At 52.6% G+C, this 15,494-nt stretch overlaps 1 protein-coding gene across 1 annotated transcript; it reads right to left on the reverse strand.

Annotated features, from left to right (window-relative positions):
* Positions 1–8,462: 8,462 nt before the first annotated feature.
* On the reverse strand, positions 8,463–15,335 carry timm17b (translocase of inner mitochondrial membrane 17 homolog B (yeast)). The gene is made up of 6 exons (XM_078206948.1): positions 15,176–15,335; positions 11,767–11,866; positions 10,175–10,238; positions 9,655–9,783; positions 9,371–9,481; positions 8,463–8,786 (listed from the first exon to the last, which is right to left on the reverse strand). Exons 1-6 carry the CDS (start codon positions 15,199–15,201, stop codon positions 8,704–8,706), a joined length of 513 nt encoding a protein of 170 aa, XP_078063074.1. The 5' UTR covers positions 15,202–15,335; the 3' UTR covers positions 8,463–8,703.
* Between the last annotated feature and the right edge of the window lie 159 nt (positions 15,336–15,494).

The raw sequence follows: 15,494 nt of genomic DNA on the forward strand, positions 1-15,494 counted from the left end.
ATTGCCCGCATTTGGCCCATATCCCTCTATACTCATCTTACCCATGTAACTATCTAAATGCTTTTTAAAAGACAAAATTGTACCTGCCTCTTATACTATCTCTGGCAGCTGGTTCCGGACACTCACCACCCTGTGTGTGAAAAAATTGCCCCTCTGGACCCTTTTGTATCTCTCCCCTCTCAGCTTAAACCTATGCCCTCTAGTTTTAAACTCCTCTACCTTTGGGAAAAGATATCGACTATCTAGCTGATCTGTGCCCCTCATTATTTTATAGACCTCTATAAGATCACCCCCAAGCCTCCTACGCTTCAAAGAAAAAAGTCCCAGTCTATCCAGCCTCTCCTTATAACTCAATCTATCAAGTCCCGGTAGCATCCTAGTAAATCTTTTCTGCACTCTTTCTAGTTTAAAAATATTCTTTCTTTGCCCACATTATTCTCCATCTGCACATTTTTGCCCACTCACTCAACCTGTCTGTATCCCTTTTGCAGACTCTCTCTCTTCTCTGCCCAATTTACTTTCCTACCTGTCTTTGTGTCATCAGCAAATTTAGCAACCATACCTGCAGTCCCTTCCTCCAAGTCATTGATGTAGATTGTAAATAGTTGAGGCCCCAGCACTGACCCCAGTGGCACTCCACAAGTTACAGCGTGCCAATCTGAAAATGACCATCTCCCCTCCCCTCACTATCCACAGAATCCCTACAGTGCAGAAGTGGGTCATTAAGTCTGCACCCAGGTTCACCCCTCTGCCCTATCCCCATAACCCCACACATTTATCCCGCTAATCCCCCTAACCTACACATTTTTGGACTCTAAGGGGCAATTTAGCATGGCCAATCCACCTAATCTGCACATCGTTGGACTGTGGGAGGAAACCGGAGCACCCGGAGGAAATTCACGCAGATCCGGGGAAATTGTGCAAACTCCACACAGACAGTCACTCAAGGCTGAGATTAAACCTGGGTCCCTGGCGCTGTGAGGCGCAGTGCTGCTCATTTCTGCTCTCAAATCCCTGCTAATATGTAACCCCCCTGCATCACAAGCTCTGACTTTTTTTTGGAAGTGGTACCTTATGGAATGTCCTTTGGAAATCTAGGTACAGCACATTTACAGATTCCCCTTCACCCACCCTGTTTGTTACTTTCTCAAGCTCTAATAAACATGTCAAGCTCAATTTTCCTTTCGTGAAACCATGTTGACTCTGACCTGAATGTATTGCCATTTTCCAGATGTCCAGCAACCGTCTTCAATAATGGATTCCAGCATTTTCCCAGTGGCAAACATTAGACTAACTGGCCTGTAGTCACAAGGGGGAGAGAGGGAGCGTCGCGCTGACATTCCCTCGTGACATCCCTCTTCCTCGTGATTAAATTCAGGTTTTGCTCGGAGTGGCAATGTTCAATCAGAATCCCTCTGGAAACATTTTGAACGGGAATTTCCGGTGTAAAGAATTGAGAGTCACACCGAGTTGGGAACTATTGTCATGGGAGGGCGTGATGTTAGTGTTGTACAATATCCTCTCAGACACAGAGATTAGTGATACAGGAGATCCTGTTTCAACTGTCCATGCTGGAGACAGTCATTCCCAAACGGGATTCTGATTACATAATGGTTGTCCTTGGACAACACAAGGGAGTGGTGAGTAAACACTCTCCCTGCACCCTGTAATGTCCCACCCAGTCTAATCCCAGTGTCCCCCTCACTCACCGCACCCTTTAAAATCCCACCCAGTCCAGTCCCACTCTCTCCCTCACTCCCAGCAGCCTTTAATATTCTACCCAATTTAGTCCCACATGGCCTGAACTGCTTTCATGAACAGAGGTGTTATATTTGCGATTATTCAATTTGCTGGACGTTTTCGTGAATTCTGGGCGTTTTGGACGATTGCAGCCATTGACAGCGCCCATTTCTGCTCTTCTTTTCGGATCCTGGGATGCAGGTTATTGGACCTAGGATCTTGTCAGCCTTTCGGTTCAAAGGTCTCCTTGTACACAGTGATTGGAATTGTTCAAGTCCCTGCCTCCCTCCCTCCGTCCCTCCCTCCCTTTAACACTTGACTTTCCACTATTGTTGGGAAGCTTTTTGTATGGAGGGGCTTAGTTATGAGGAGAGATTGGGTAAACTGGGGTTGTTCTCCCTGGAAAGACGGAGGATGAGGGGTGACCTAATAGAGGTGTATAAAATTATGAAAGGCATAGATAGGGTGAACGGTGGGAAGCTTTTTCCCAGGTCGGTGGTGACGTTCACGAGGGGTCATAGGTTCAAGGTGAAGGGGGGGAGGTTTAACACAGATATCAGAAGGACATATTTTACACAGAGGGTGGTGGGGGCCTGGAATGCGCTGCCAGGCAAGGTGGTGGAGGCGGACACACTGGGAACGTTTAAGACTTATCTAGATAGCCATATGAACGGAGTGGGAATGGAGGGATACAAAAGAATGGTCTAGTTTGGACCAGGGAGCGGCACGGGCTTGGAGGGCCGAAGGGCCTGTTCCTGTGCTGTATTGTTCTTTGTTTGTTCTTCATCTTCCACAGTGAAAATGCACACAATACCTGTTCAGCACTTCCAGCATTACTTTGTTTCCATTGTTAGTTCCTCAGTCTCGATTTCGAACGTACCAACATTTACTTTATTCATTTACTTTATAAATACTTGCAGAAACTCTTACTGTCTGTTTTTACATTTCGCTGTCGGAGGGTCAGCTGAGGGAGCGCCACGCTGTCAGAGGGTCAGCGCTGAGGGAGCGCCACGCTGTCAGAGGGTCAGCGCTGAGGGAGCGCCACGCTGTCAGAGGGTCAGCACTGAGGGAGTGCCACGTTGTCGGAGGGTCAGCGCTGAGGGAGCGTCGCGCTGACATTCCCTCGTGACATCCCTCTTCCTCTCGTGATTAAATTCAGGTTTTGCTTGGAGTGGCAATGTTCAATCAGAATCCCTCTGGAAACATTTTGAACGGGAATTTCCGGTGTAAAGAGTTGTGAGTCACACCGAGTTGGGAACTATTATCATGGGAGGGCGTGATGCTTGTATTGTACAGTATCCTCTCCGACACAGAGATTAGTGACACAGGAGATCCTGTTTCAACTGTTTACTCTCCCTTCTGCCTGCAGGAATAAAACAGTCCATGCTGGAGACAGTCATTCCCAAACGGGATTCTGATTACGTAATGGTTGTCCTTGGACAACACAAGGGACTGGTGAGTAAACACTCTCCCTGCACCCTTTAATGTCCCACCCGGTCTAATCCCATTGTCCCCCTCACTCCCCGCACCCTTTAAAATCCCACCCAGTCCAGCCCCACTCTCTCCCTCACTCCCAGCAGCCTTTAATATTCTACCCAATTTAGTCCCACTTTACCTCCACACCCTTTATATCCCACCCAATCTCCCTCTCTTTCCCTGCACGCTCTATATCACACCCAGTCTAATCCCTCACTCCCCGTGCCCTTTAATATCTCTCGCACAGTTGCATCCTCTCTCAGCATCCCTGCTGTTGGAGGGTGGGACAGTAGGTGGCTCTCTGGATTGAGCTCCAGTTTCCTCCCATACCTAAGTGGATCAGCCAAGCTAACTTGTCCCTTAGTGTGAGGGGGATTAGCAGTGCAGATGTGTGGGGTTCCTATCCTGGGGTTGGGTGGGATTGTTGTTGGTGCAAGCTTGATGGGCCAAAAAGGCCTCCTCCTGCACTGTAGGGAATCATATAGAAACATAGAAAAACTACAGCACAAACAGGCCCTTCGGCCCACAAGTTGTGACGAACACATCCCTACCTTCTAGACCTACCTATAACCCTCCATCCTATTACGCTCCATGTACTCATCCAGGAGTCTCTTAAAAGACCCTATTGAGTTCGCCTCCACCACCACTGACGGCAGCCGATTCCACTCGCCCACCACCCTCTGTGTGAAAAACTTACCCCTAACATCTCCCCTGTACCTACCCCCCCAGCACCTTAAACCTGTGTCCTCTCGTAGCAGACATTTCCACCCTGGGAAAAAGCCTCTGAGAGTCCACCCGATCGATGCCTCTCAACATCTTATACACCTCTATTAGGTCTCCTCTCATCCTTCGTCTCTCCAAGGAGAAAAGACCGAGCTCCCTCAGCCAATTCTCATAAGGCATGCCACTCAATCCAGGCAACATCCTTGTAAATCTCCTCTGCACCCTTTCAATCTTTTCCACATCCTTCCTATAGTGAGGTGACCAGAACTGAGCACAGTACTCCAAGTGGGGTCTGACGAGGGTCTTATATAGCTGCATCATTATCCCCGGACTCCTAAACTCAATCCCTCAATTGATAAAGGCCAGCACACCATACGCCGCCTTAACCACCACCTCCACCTGCGGGGCCGATTTCAGAGTCCTATGGACCCGGACCCCAAGGTCCTTCTGATCCTCGACAGTACTAAGAGTCTTTCCCTTTATATTGTACTCCTTCATCCCATTTGACCTACCAAAATGGACCACGACGCATTTATCTGGGTTGAAGTCCAGCTGCCACTTGTCCGCCCAGTCTTGCATCCTATCTATGTCCCTCTGTAACTTCTGACATCCCTCCAGACTATCCACAACCCCACCAACCTTTGTGTCGTCGGCAAACTTACCAACCCATCCCTCCGCTTCCTCATCCAGGTCATTTATGAAAATGACAAACAGCAAGGGTCCCAGAACAGATCCCTGGGGCACACCACTGGTGACCGACCTCCATTTAGAAAAAGACCCATCTATACCCACTCTCTGCCTCCTTTGGGCAAGCCAGTTCTGGATCCACCGGGCAGCAGCCCCTTGGATCCGATGCCCTCTCAATTTTTCTAGAAGCCTTGCATGGGGGACCTTATCGAACGCCTTGCTAAAATCCATATAAACCACATCTACTGCCTTCCCTTTGTCAATGTGTTTAGTCACATTTTCGAAGAACTCCACCAGGCTCGTAAGGCACGATCTGCCCTTGACAAAGCCATGCTGAGCATTCTTGAGCATACTAAACCTCTCTAAATGCTCATATATCCTGTCCCTCAGGATCTTCTCCATCAGCTTACCAACCACTGAGGTTAGACTCACCGGTCGGTAATTTCCTGGGCTATCCCTATTCCCCTTCTTGAAAATAGGAACCACATCCGCAATCCTCCAATCCTCCGGCACCTCTCCCGTCTCCATCGACGACGCAAAGATCATCGCCAGAGGCTCTGCAATCTCTTCCCTCGCCTCCCACAGTAACCTGGGGTACATCCCATCCGGACCCGGTGACTTATCTATCTTGATGCCATTCAAAGATTCCAGCACAACCATTTAAAGTCCACATACTCAATCTTTTCAGTCCACCGCAGGCCCGCAGTACATCCACCCAGGTCCTTCTCCTCTGTGAAAACCGAGGCAAAATACTCATTGAGCACCTCTGCCATTTCTACTGGTTCCGTACAGACTTTCCCGCCTTCACCTTTTATAGGCCCTATTCCGTCACGTCTCATCCTTTTACTCTTCACATAGTTATAGAACGCCTTAGGGTTCTCCTTAATCCTACCTGCCAGGGCCTTCTCGTGACCCCTTCTGGCTCTCCTAATTTCCTTCTTTAGTCCCTTCCTACAAGCCGTATACTCTTCTAAATCCCTATCTTCGCCAAGCTCTCTGAGCCTTTTGTACGCTTTCCTTTTCTTCTCGACTAGGTCCCGCACAGCTTTCGTGCACCACGGTTCCTTTAACCGACCAACACCTCCCTGTCTGCTCGGAACGTTGTCCTGTCGAACTCTAGACAGACATTCCTTGAAAAACTGCCACCTCTCTTCAGTACATTTCCCCGAGAATACCTCCTTCCAATTTACTCCTCTAATTTGCTGTCTAATGTCTTCATATTTCCCCTTACTCCATATAAACACTTTCCAAGCTTGCCTGATCCTCTCTTTTTCCAATGCAAGCCCAAAGGAGATAGAGTTATGATCGCTATCCCCAAGATGCTCTCCCACTGAGAGATCTGACACCTGTCCAGGTTCATTGGTCAGTATCAGATCAAGTACAGCCTCTCCTCCTGTAGACTTGTCCACATGCTGTGTCAGGAAACTCTCCTGAACACACCTAACGAACTCTTCCCCATCCAATCCCCTTACCCTAGGGATATTCCAATCTATGTTTGGGAAATTAAAGTCTCCCATCACAACAACTCTGCTATTACTGCATCTCTCCAGGATCTGTTTCCCTATCTGCTCCTCCACCTCCCTGTTACTATTGGGCGGCCTATAGAAAACTCCCAGCAAAGTGACCAGCCCCTTCCCACTCTGAACTTCCACCCACAGAGACTCGGTGGACAATCCCTCCACAGCATACATCTTCTCTACAGCTGTGACACTATCCCTGATCAGCAGTGCCACTCCACCCCCTCTTTTGCCTCCCTCCCTGTCCTTCGTGAAACATCTGAATCCCGGCACCTGGAGTATCCAGTCCTGTCCCTGAGACATCCAAGTCTCCGTAATGGCCACCACATCACACTTCCAGGCATCGATCCACGCTCTGAGCTCATCCCCTTTATTCACTATACTCCTGGCATTAAAGTAAACACATCTCAATCCTTTGGTCTGAGCTCTCCCCTTCTCTATCCCCCGTCCATCCTCCCTCTTGCACTGCCTATAACCCTTTGTTTGCGAGCTACCTTCCTCACTGTCAGTCACCTCATTTTGATCCCCTCCCCCCCAACCTATCTAGTTTAAACTCTCCCCAGTAGCCTTGGCCAACCTTCCTGCCAGGATATTGGTCCCCCTGGGATTCAAGTGCCACCCGTTTTTTGTGTACAGGTCACACCTGCCCCTAAAGAGGTCCCAATGGTCCAGGAACCTGAATCCCTGCCCCCTGCACCAGTCCCTCAGCCACACATTCATCCTCCACCTCACTCCATTCCTGTCCTCACCTTCCCGTGGCATGATCCTATAATTTCTCTTTCTCTGCTGTAGGTGGGGCGAGTTCTCCGCAGGGATAAGGATCGCTGTCAAGCTGTTGTACAGTTACAAGGAGGGGACGAACAGGTCCTGAAAATCGACTACGATTCCATCTGCCACTATGTGGGAGCCTCAGATGATGACTGAGGTGGGGGGGGGGGGGGGGCGGGATCTCTGTCCTCCTCCCTTGGGGAGACCGCGGTGTCTGTGTCCAGCACATTCCTCCGTGTTTCAGATCACAGCGATGGAACTGTGAAGCATTTTGAACAGTCTGTAATACTGAGGGGAATGTAGTAGACATTTAGCAAGGCTGTGTACCCTGTGATCTTCCAAGATATTGAAATCTTTTCTTTGATGTAACCCAAGGTGCATCACATGATATTTCTCGGTAATTCATGTTTGTACGATAGGTCAATGCTGCTACAGAGGGTAAAGGTCGCTCTGAGTCGTTAACTCTACTGCTTTTATAATGGGAAGGGTGCTGAATGTACTTATGATAATAAAACCAGCCTGACTGCAGGCACTAATGTGTGTAATGTGCTATGGGGTAGCTGCTGGGGCAGTGATAATGTCAGCAGGCTCATAATGCCCTAGGTTCAATGTGGCAGCAATTAATCAAATCTGGAACTGAGAACTAGTCTGACTGTGGCCATTGATAGTTGTCCAAACCCAACAGCTTCAGTGATGTCCTTCAGGCAGGGAACTCTGCCATCCTTACCTGGTCTGGCCTACCTGCAATTCCAGAGCAATGTGCTGAACTCTGAACTGCCCCCTCCGAACTGGCAAAAAAAACAGGGGCAAAAATGTGAGAGAGTCTCTTATCTGCAGTGGTTTATAGCAGCATCATAAAGAGTAAATAATTTCCCCCAATAGTTGCAATTCCTGTAACTCGGGTTCACCTGGCTGAGATCTGACCTCCATTACGTTTTGTTTTGGGCCATGACAGCCATCAATATTGGAACAGTTACAGTAACCGCTCCACGGAGAGGAAGAGGCAACTTTGCAGGGTTGTGGACATGACCCAGATGGGGCAAATACGGCAAGGCGGCTTCAGGCAAAGTGCTCAGCCTTACGTGCTGCAATTAGCCTGAGGTACAGAGTCCGGAGAGGCATCCGGACTGGGGTAATGCACACACATCCTCTTCCACCTCCACTCTGGTCAAGAAAGCAGGGTGCAGAGCCTGAGCAAGGGAGTAGTGTCCTCGTACCCCATATCTTCACCCAGGCTTACCTCACCAACGAACTTTGCCTCATCATCCAGCTGTCCTTATGGCAATCTCATCACGCCAGCTCATTCCCTTATTGTGACACTATAAACCCCTCAGTGATATGCACCTCACTGTAACTCTGATATATCCCACACCCCCCACTGTGACACCGTAAACCCTTTACTGTAGCACTCTGATATACCCCTCACTGTAGCACTCTGATATACCCCTCACTGTAACACTCTGATCTACCCCTCACTGTAACACTCTGATATACCCCACACTCTCCTAGGGCCCCCTGCCCCAGCTTATCCCAATTGAATTTGATACATGGTGAATTAAACAGAAATACTTTATTCCAGACCTCCTCCTGTGGTCTGAGAGTTGCGCTCGGTTGAGATGAAATTCACCATGGCTCCATCAGCAGAAAGTCTTCCACACCCTGACCGGTGGCTTCACAAAGTGTCCAAAATGCATAGTCCAGCCTGAGGAAGGGTGTGCTCCACCCAGAATGAAATAAGTTCAGGGTCTCCTCTCTGGGATGAGCTGCCTTCAGTCTCTCTGTGTGTGTGAGATTACTGGTACTGACCGTAGCCTCCGTATCCAGCTGATGGCTCCTTGGGAGGCAGTTGGCTGGGGTCCTCCATAAGCGGGCTTGCTGGGAGTCAGAGGGAGGCAGGATTAGTTAAGAGGGATGATTGAGACTCTTGTTACCTTCCCCGACTTTTCCACCAACCCCCACCCACAAGAGACTTTGATCCTGAGGAACAGTCCTTGTTCTCGCCAAGATTAAGGGGTAATCTGATCGAGGGGGTTTAAGATTTTCAAAGGATTTGACAAGATCGGTGGAGAGAAGCTTTTCCGCGGTGGGGGGGGAAGAGGATCCTGTGACAAGGGGGACAAACTTCAAATGAGATGCAGGCCATTCAGGGGTGACATCGGAAGCACTTCCTCACCCTGAGGGCAGTGGAAACCTGGAACTCTCTCCCTCCTCCAAGGTGCTGAGGCCAGAGGGGTCAATTGGAAATCTCAAACCGAGATTGATCGATATCTGTTCGGAATTCAGTTCCCGAACCGAGGCGGGGAAACCGAATTAAGATACACATCAGCCATGATTGGATTGAATAATGATTCAGGCTCGGGGGCGGCTGGAGGGGGGAAGGGGGGGGGGGGGAGGAGGCCGACCGGGGTGCGGGAAACGGGAGAGACTGATGAAGGGGCGGATTGCACTGTGATACTCACGGTTCTGGAACTGCTGCGCTGTGTATCTGGTCAGCAAGATGCCAACTCCTTCAATCAGGGCGAGGAGAATGCCCCCCATCATGGCAGAGCCCACCATCGCCAGGGGACCACCTGAAACAGCAAATCAGCACCGAGTATTAGAGGATGCAGAGAGAGGAGCGAGGGGACAGGTTCGAGGGGGAGGTGGGGGTGTCAAGAGGGAGGGGACTGGGGGAGGAGGTCGGAGAGGGAGAGCTGGCACCTGTACTTGTACTCAGCCTGACTTGAGTGTGTGATTTACTTACTTCTGGAAGCCAGCACTGCCCCAGTGAGCGCTCCGCTGGTGATGGAGTTCCAGGGATCCTCTTTTCCCCGCACTTTGACCAGACCACAGTCTATGGTGGAGAATAGACCTCCCCACACGGCAAAGCTACCTGCAAGGCAACATTGGAGAGGATGGTTAGAAACTCAGTCCGAATACATCGGGGCAAGGAGGAGGGCGTGGGAGAAAAAAGCAAATAACCGAGATTTGGGCCTTAATCGCCCAGCCCCAGGGTTCGGGTCAGAGGTCACGGGCCAATTGGAGGGTAGCAGGATGCGAAGGGGGTCAGAGATAAAGTTGGCAGTGGAGAGGCCGTCCTCGGGGCAAAATTCGAGGGTGAGGGGACAAGTCGCCAGAGGGGTTACACATCATGTCCGCAGCTAGTGTCACACTGGGATCGAGGGGCTGGGACAGAGATCACAGGCTGACTCAGAGGAAATGTGGAGACGGGGAGTGGGTCAGAGCCCCGGAGAGGGTGGGGGGGAGGCTGAGTGCTCACTTACCCCCTATCTGAGGTGCTCTGATCCTCACAGCGTTCACACTTCCCCTCAGACGATGCTTCACACCCTGAGTGGCAAAACCAGAGAGAGGGAGATTTATATAAATGTGACAGCGAGAGGGAGAGACAGACCTACCACTCCCCTCCCTCCCTCAACAGTGATCTCTCCACTCCCCTCCCTTATACCCAGCCCCCTCCACCTCCCCTCCCTTACACCCAGCCCCCTCCACCTCCCCTCCCTCACACCGAGATCCCTCCCTCACACCGAGGCCCCTCCACTCCCCTCCCTCACACCGAGGTCCCTCCAACTCCCCTCACTCACACCGAGGCCTCTCTACTTCCCCTCCCTCAAACTGAGGCTCCTCCACTCCCCTCCCCTCCCTCCCTCACACCGAGGCTCCACAAACTCCCCTCCCTCACACCGAGACCCCTCCACCTCCCTTCCCTCACACCAATGCCCCTCCACTCCCCTCCCTCACACTGAGGCCCCTCCCTCACACCGAGGTCCCTCCACCTCCCTCACTCACACTGAGGCCTCTCCACCTCCCCTCCCTCAAACTGAGGCTCCTCCACTCCCCTCCCTCACACCGAAGCTCCTCAAACTCCCCTCCCTCACACCGAGGTCCCTCCACCTTGCTCCCTCAGATTGAGGTCCCTCCATCTCGCTCCCTCACACCGAGGTCCCTCCACCTACCTCACACCGAGGTCCCTCCACCTACCTCACACCGAGATCCGTCCACCTCCCTCCCTCACACCGAGATCCGTCCACCTCCCTCCCTCACACCGAGATCCCTCCACCTCCCTCCCTCACACCGAGATCCCTCCACCTCCCCTCCCTCACACCGAGGCCCTTCCACCTCGCTCCCTCACACCGAGTTCCCTCCACCTTGCTCCCTCAGACCGAGGTCCCTCCACCTCGCTCCCTCAGATCGAGGTCCCTCCACCTCGCTCCCTCAGATCGAGGTCCCTCCACCTCGCTCCCTCAGACCGAGGTCCCTCCACCTCGCTCCCTCAGACCGAGGTCCCTCCACCTCGCTCCCTCAGACCGAGGTCCCTCCACCTCGCTCCCTCAGACCGAGGTCCCTCCACCTCGCTCCCTCAGACCGAGGTCCCTCCACCTCGCTCCCTCAGATCGAGGTCCCTCCACCTCGCTCCCTCAGATCGAGTTCCCTCCACCTCGCTCCCTCAGATCGAGGTCCCTCCACCTCGCTCCCTCAGATCGAGGTCCCTCCACCTCGCTCCCTCAGATCGAGGTCCCTCCACCTCGCTCCCTCAGATCGAGGTCCCTCCACCTCGCTCCCTCAGATCGAGGTCCCTCCACCTCGCTCCCTCAGATCGAGGTCCCTCCACCTCGCTCCCTCAGATCGAGGTCCCTCCACCTCGCTCCCTCAGATCGAGGTCCCTCCACCTCGCTTCCTCACACCAAGGTCCCTCTGCGCCTCTCCTTCACACTGAGATCGCTCCGCCTCGCTCCCTCACACCCAGGCCCCTCCACTCCTCTCCCTCACCAGATTCCAAGAGTAGACGGGGGAGGGGGTGAAGTGAGCCGTGATTAAAGGGGAGGGGCACGTTCCTCTGTCAAACTCTGCAACTTACAACAGGAGCATTCCTGAAGCCTTTAATTGACTGGAAGATTCCTCCGCCAATTGCACCCATCGTGAAAGCACCTCCACAGTCATCAACAATCCTCCAGGGGCTGGAAGGGGAGAGAGGCGGGGGAGACAGAACGGCGGCGGGGGGAGGGGGGAATGAAAGAAGAGGTGGGGAGAAGGGAGAGGGAGGAGAGAGATAAAAGAAGATAGTTAACTTGTGAAGAGAGCTGAAATCGCAAATCCAGCGACAATACGGTTTCTGTGCGCTATCCCGTACCCAGCTCACTGACAGTGTGACTGTGCGCTATCCCATACCCAGCTCGGTGACAGTGTGACTGTGCGCTATCCCATACCCAGCTCATTGACAGTGTGACTGTGCGCTATCCCGTACCCAGCTCATTGACAGTGTGACTGTGCGCTATCCCGTACCCAGCTCACTGACAGTGTGACTGTGCTCTATCCCATACCCAGCTCACTGACAGTGTGACAGTGCTCTATCCCGTACCCAGCTCAGTGACTGACAGTGTGACTGCTCTATCCCATACCCAGCTCATTGACAGTGTGACTGTGCGCTATCCCATACCCAGCTCAGTAACTGACAGTGTGACTGTGCGCTATCCCGTACCCAGCTCAGTAACTGACAGTGTGACTGTGCGCTATCCCATACCCAGCTCATTGACAATGTCACTGTGCGCTATCCCGTACCCAGCTCAGGGACAGTGTGACTGTGCGCTATCCCGTACCCAGCTCACTGACAGTGTGACTGTGCGCTACCCCGTACCCAGCTCAGTGACAGTGTGACTGTGCGCTATCCCGTACCCAGCTCAGTGACAGTGTGACTGTGCGCTATCCCGTACCCAGCTCACTGACAGTGTGACTGTGCGCTACCCCGTACCCAGCTCACTGACAGTGTGACTGTGCGCTATCCCGTACCCAGCTCACTGACAGTGTGACTGTGCGCTATCCCGTACCCAGCTCAGTGACAGTGTGACTGTGCGCTATCCCGTACCCAGCTCACTGACAGTGTGACTGTGCTCTATCCCATACCCAGCTCACTGACAGTGTGACAGTGCTCTATCCCGTACCCAGCTCAGTGACTGACAGTGTGACTGCTCTATCCCATACCCAGCTCATTGACAGTGTGACTGTGCGCTATCCCATACCCAGCTCAGTAACTGACAGTGTGACTGTGCGCTATCCCGTACCCAGCTCAGTAACTGACAGTGTGACTGTGCGCTATCCCATACCCAGCTCATTGACAATGTCACTGTGCGCTATCCCGTACCCAGCTCAGGGACAGTGTGACTGTGCGCTATCCCGTACCCAGCTCACTGACAGTGTGACTGTGCGCTACCCCGTACCCAGCTCAGTGACAGTGTGACTGTGCGCTATCCCGTACCCAGCTCAGTGACAGTGTGACTGTGCGCTATCCCGTACCCAGCTCACTGACAGTGTGACTGTGCGCTACCCCGTACCCAGCTCACTGACAGTGTGACTGTGCGCTATCCCGTACCCAGCTCACTGACAGTGTGACTGTGCGCTATCCCGTACCCAGCTCACTGACAGTGTGACTGTGCGCTATCCCGTACCCAGCTCAGTGACAGTGTGACTGTGCGCTATCCCGTACCCAGCTCAGTGACAGTGTGACTGCGCTATCCTGTACCCAGCTCACTGACAGTGTGACTGTGTGCTATCCCATACCCAGTTGACAGTGTGACTGTGCGCTAACCCGTACCCAGCTCAGTGACTGACAATGTCACTGTGCGCTATCCCCGACCGTGTTCACTGACAGTGTGACTGTGCGCTATCCCGTACCCAGTTCACTGACAGTGTGACTGTGCACTATCCCATATCCAGTTCACTGACAGTGGGACTGTGCGCTATCCCATACCCAGCTCAGTGACTGACAGTGTGACTGTGCGCAATCCCGTACCCAGTTCACTGACAGTGTGACTGTGCGCTATCCATACCCAGCTGAGTGACTGACATTGCGACTGTGCGCTATCCCGTACCCAGTCAGTGACTGTCAGTGTGACTGTACTATCTTGTATGACCATCATTCCTGTGCCAAAGAAAAGCCAGGCAGCGTGCTTCAATGACTCCCACTATGTAGCTCTGGCATTATGAGGTACGTTGAAAGGTTAATCATGGCACACATCAACTCTGGTCTCCCAGATTGCCTGGAACCACTACAGTTGGCCTATTGCCACAACAGGTCCACAGCAGTGTCCACTTCCCTGGCCCTATACTGAACCCTGGAACACCTGGATAAAAAAGACACTGTCAGAAACCTATTTATTGACTACAGCTCAGCCTTCAACATCATTGTCCATACAAACCTCATCTCCAAACTCTGTGGCCTAGGGCTGGACGACTGGACCCGCCACTTCCTAACCCACAGACCCCAATCAGTGAGGATTAAAAAAAATTGTTTTATTCATTCGTGGGACAAGAGTGTTGCTGGCTGGCCAGCATTTATTGCCCATTCCTAGTTGCCCTTGAACTGAGTGGCTTGCTAGGTCAATTCAGAGGGCAGTTGAGAGAACCACATTGCTGTGGCTCTGGAGTCACATGTAGGCCAGACCAGGTAAGGACAGCAGCTTTGCTTCCCTCAGGGACATTAGTGAACCAGGTGGGTTTTTCCGACAATCGACAATGGTCATCAGTAGATTCTTAATTCCAGATATTTTTTTTATTGAATTCAAATTCCAGCAGGAATAGCAGGATTCGAATCCAGGTCCCCAGAACAACACCTCCTCCACGAGCATCCTCAACACTGGTTCGCCACAAGGTGTCCTTAGCCCCCTACTATACTCCTCATACACCTATGACTGTGTGGCCAAATTCCCCTCCAACTCGATCTTCAAGTTTGCTGACAACACCACCATACCGGGTCGGATCTCAAACAATGACGAGACAGAGTACAGGAATGCGAGAGAGAATCTAATGAACTGATGCGATGACCATAATCTCTCCCTCAATGTCAACAAAACAAAGGAGATTGTCATCGACTCCAGGAAGTGTAGAGGAGAACATGCCCCTGACTACATCAATGGGGACGAAGTAGAAATGGTCGAGACCTTCAGGTTTTTAGGTGTCCAGATCACCAACAACCTGTCCTGGTCCCCCCATGCTGACACTATAGTTAGGAAAGCCCCACCAATGCCTCTGCTTTCTCAGAGGACTAAGGAAATTTGGTATGTTTGCTGGAGGAGGAGGATAGGAAGGGCGCATGCGCTCGGTTTCGTCATGTGACCCAACCTTCCAGCAGTTTCGCTTCCCGCGCATGCGCTCCCCCGAGGATCCAGCTGTGCGCAAGCCCTAGGACTGGGCCCCTCCCCCTCTCCTTTCTGCTCAGCAACTCGGCCGTCCCGGCCACCCCGCTCCGTTCTCGGAGCCGCAGCTTCACTCACCAAGGCTCCCGCGCGTATTCTTCCATCTCCGGGAGAGCGGCCCCAAGCCGAGCGGGGCAGTCCGCCTGCAACTGACGTCAGCCCACTGTCCCCGGACCGCCCTCGGCGTCACCGCGCTGTCCCCGGACCGCCCATGACGTCACCGCGCTCACCCCGGACTGCCGTCGGCGTCACCGCGCTGTCGCTGGTCCCGCCCGTGACGTCAGCGCGCTCTTCCCGGACCGCCCCCTGACGTCAGCGCGCTAACCAGTCAACTGACCCGCTTCCTCGCAACGTTGTAACTGATTGGAGGCGGAGATGTCTCACCCTCTACAACGAC

This window comes from Mustelus asterias, unplaced genomic scaffold (genome assembly GCF_964213995.1).
Source record: "Mustelus asterias unplaced genomic scaffold, sMusAst1.hap1.1 HAP1_SCAFFOLD_1909, whole genome shotgun sequence".
Taxonomy (NCBI): Eukaryota; Metazoa; Chordata; class Chondrichthyes; order Carcharhiniformes; family Triakidae; genus Mustelus; species Mustelus asterias.

Coding starts and splice junctions, on each gene's coding strand:
- timm17b (XM_078206948.1), bottom strand. CDS start 15,201: ATGGAAGAATACGCGCGGGAGCCTTG. Junction 11,867..15,175: donor GAATACGCGCGGGAGCCTTG/GTGAGTGAAGCT, acceptor CTCCCCTTCCAG/CCCCTGGAGGATTGTTGATG. Junction 9,482..9,654: donor GGCAGTGCTGGCTTCCAGAA/GTAAGTAAATCA, acceptor TTGCTGTTTCAG/GTGGTCCCCTGGCGATGGTG.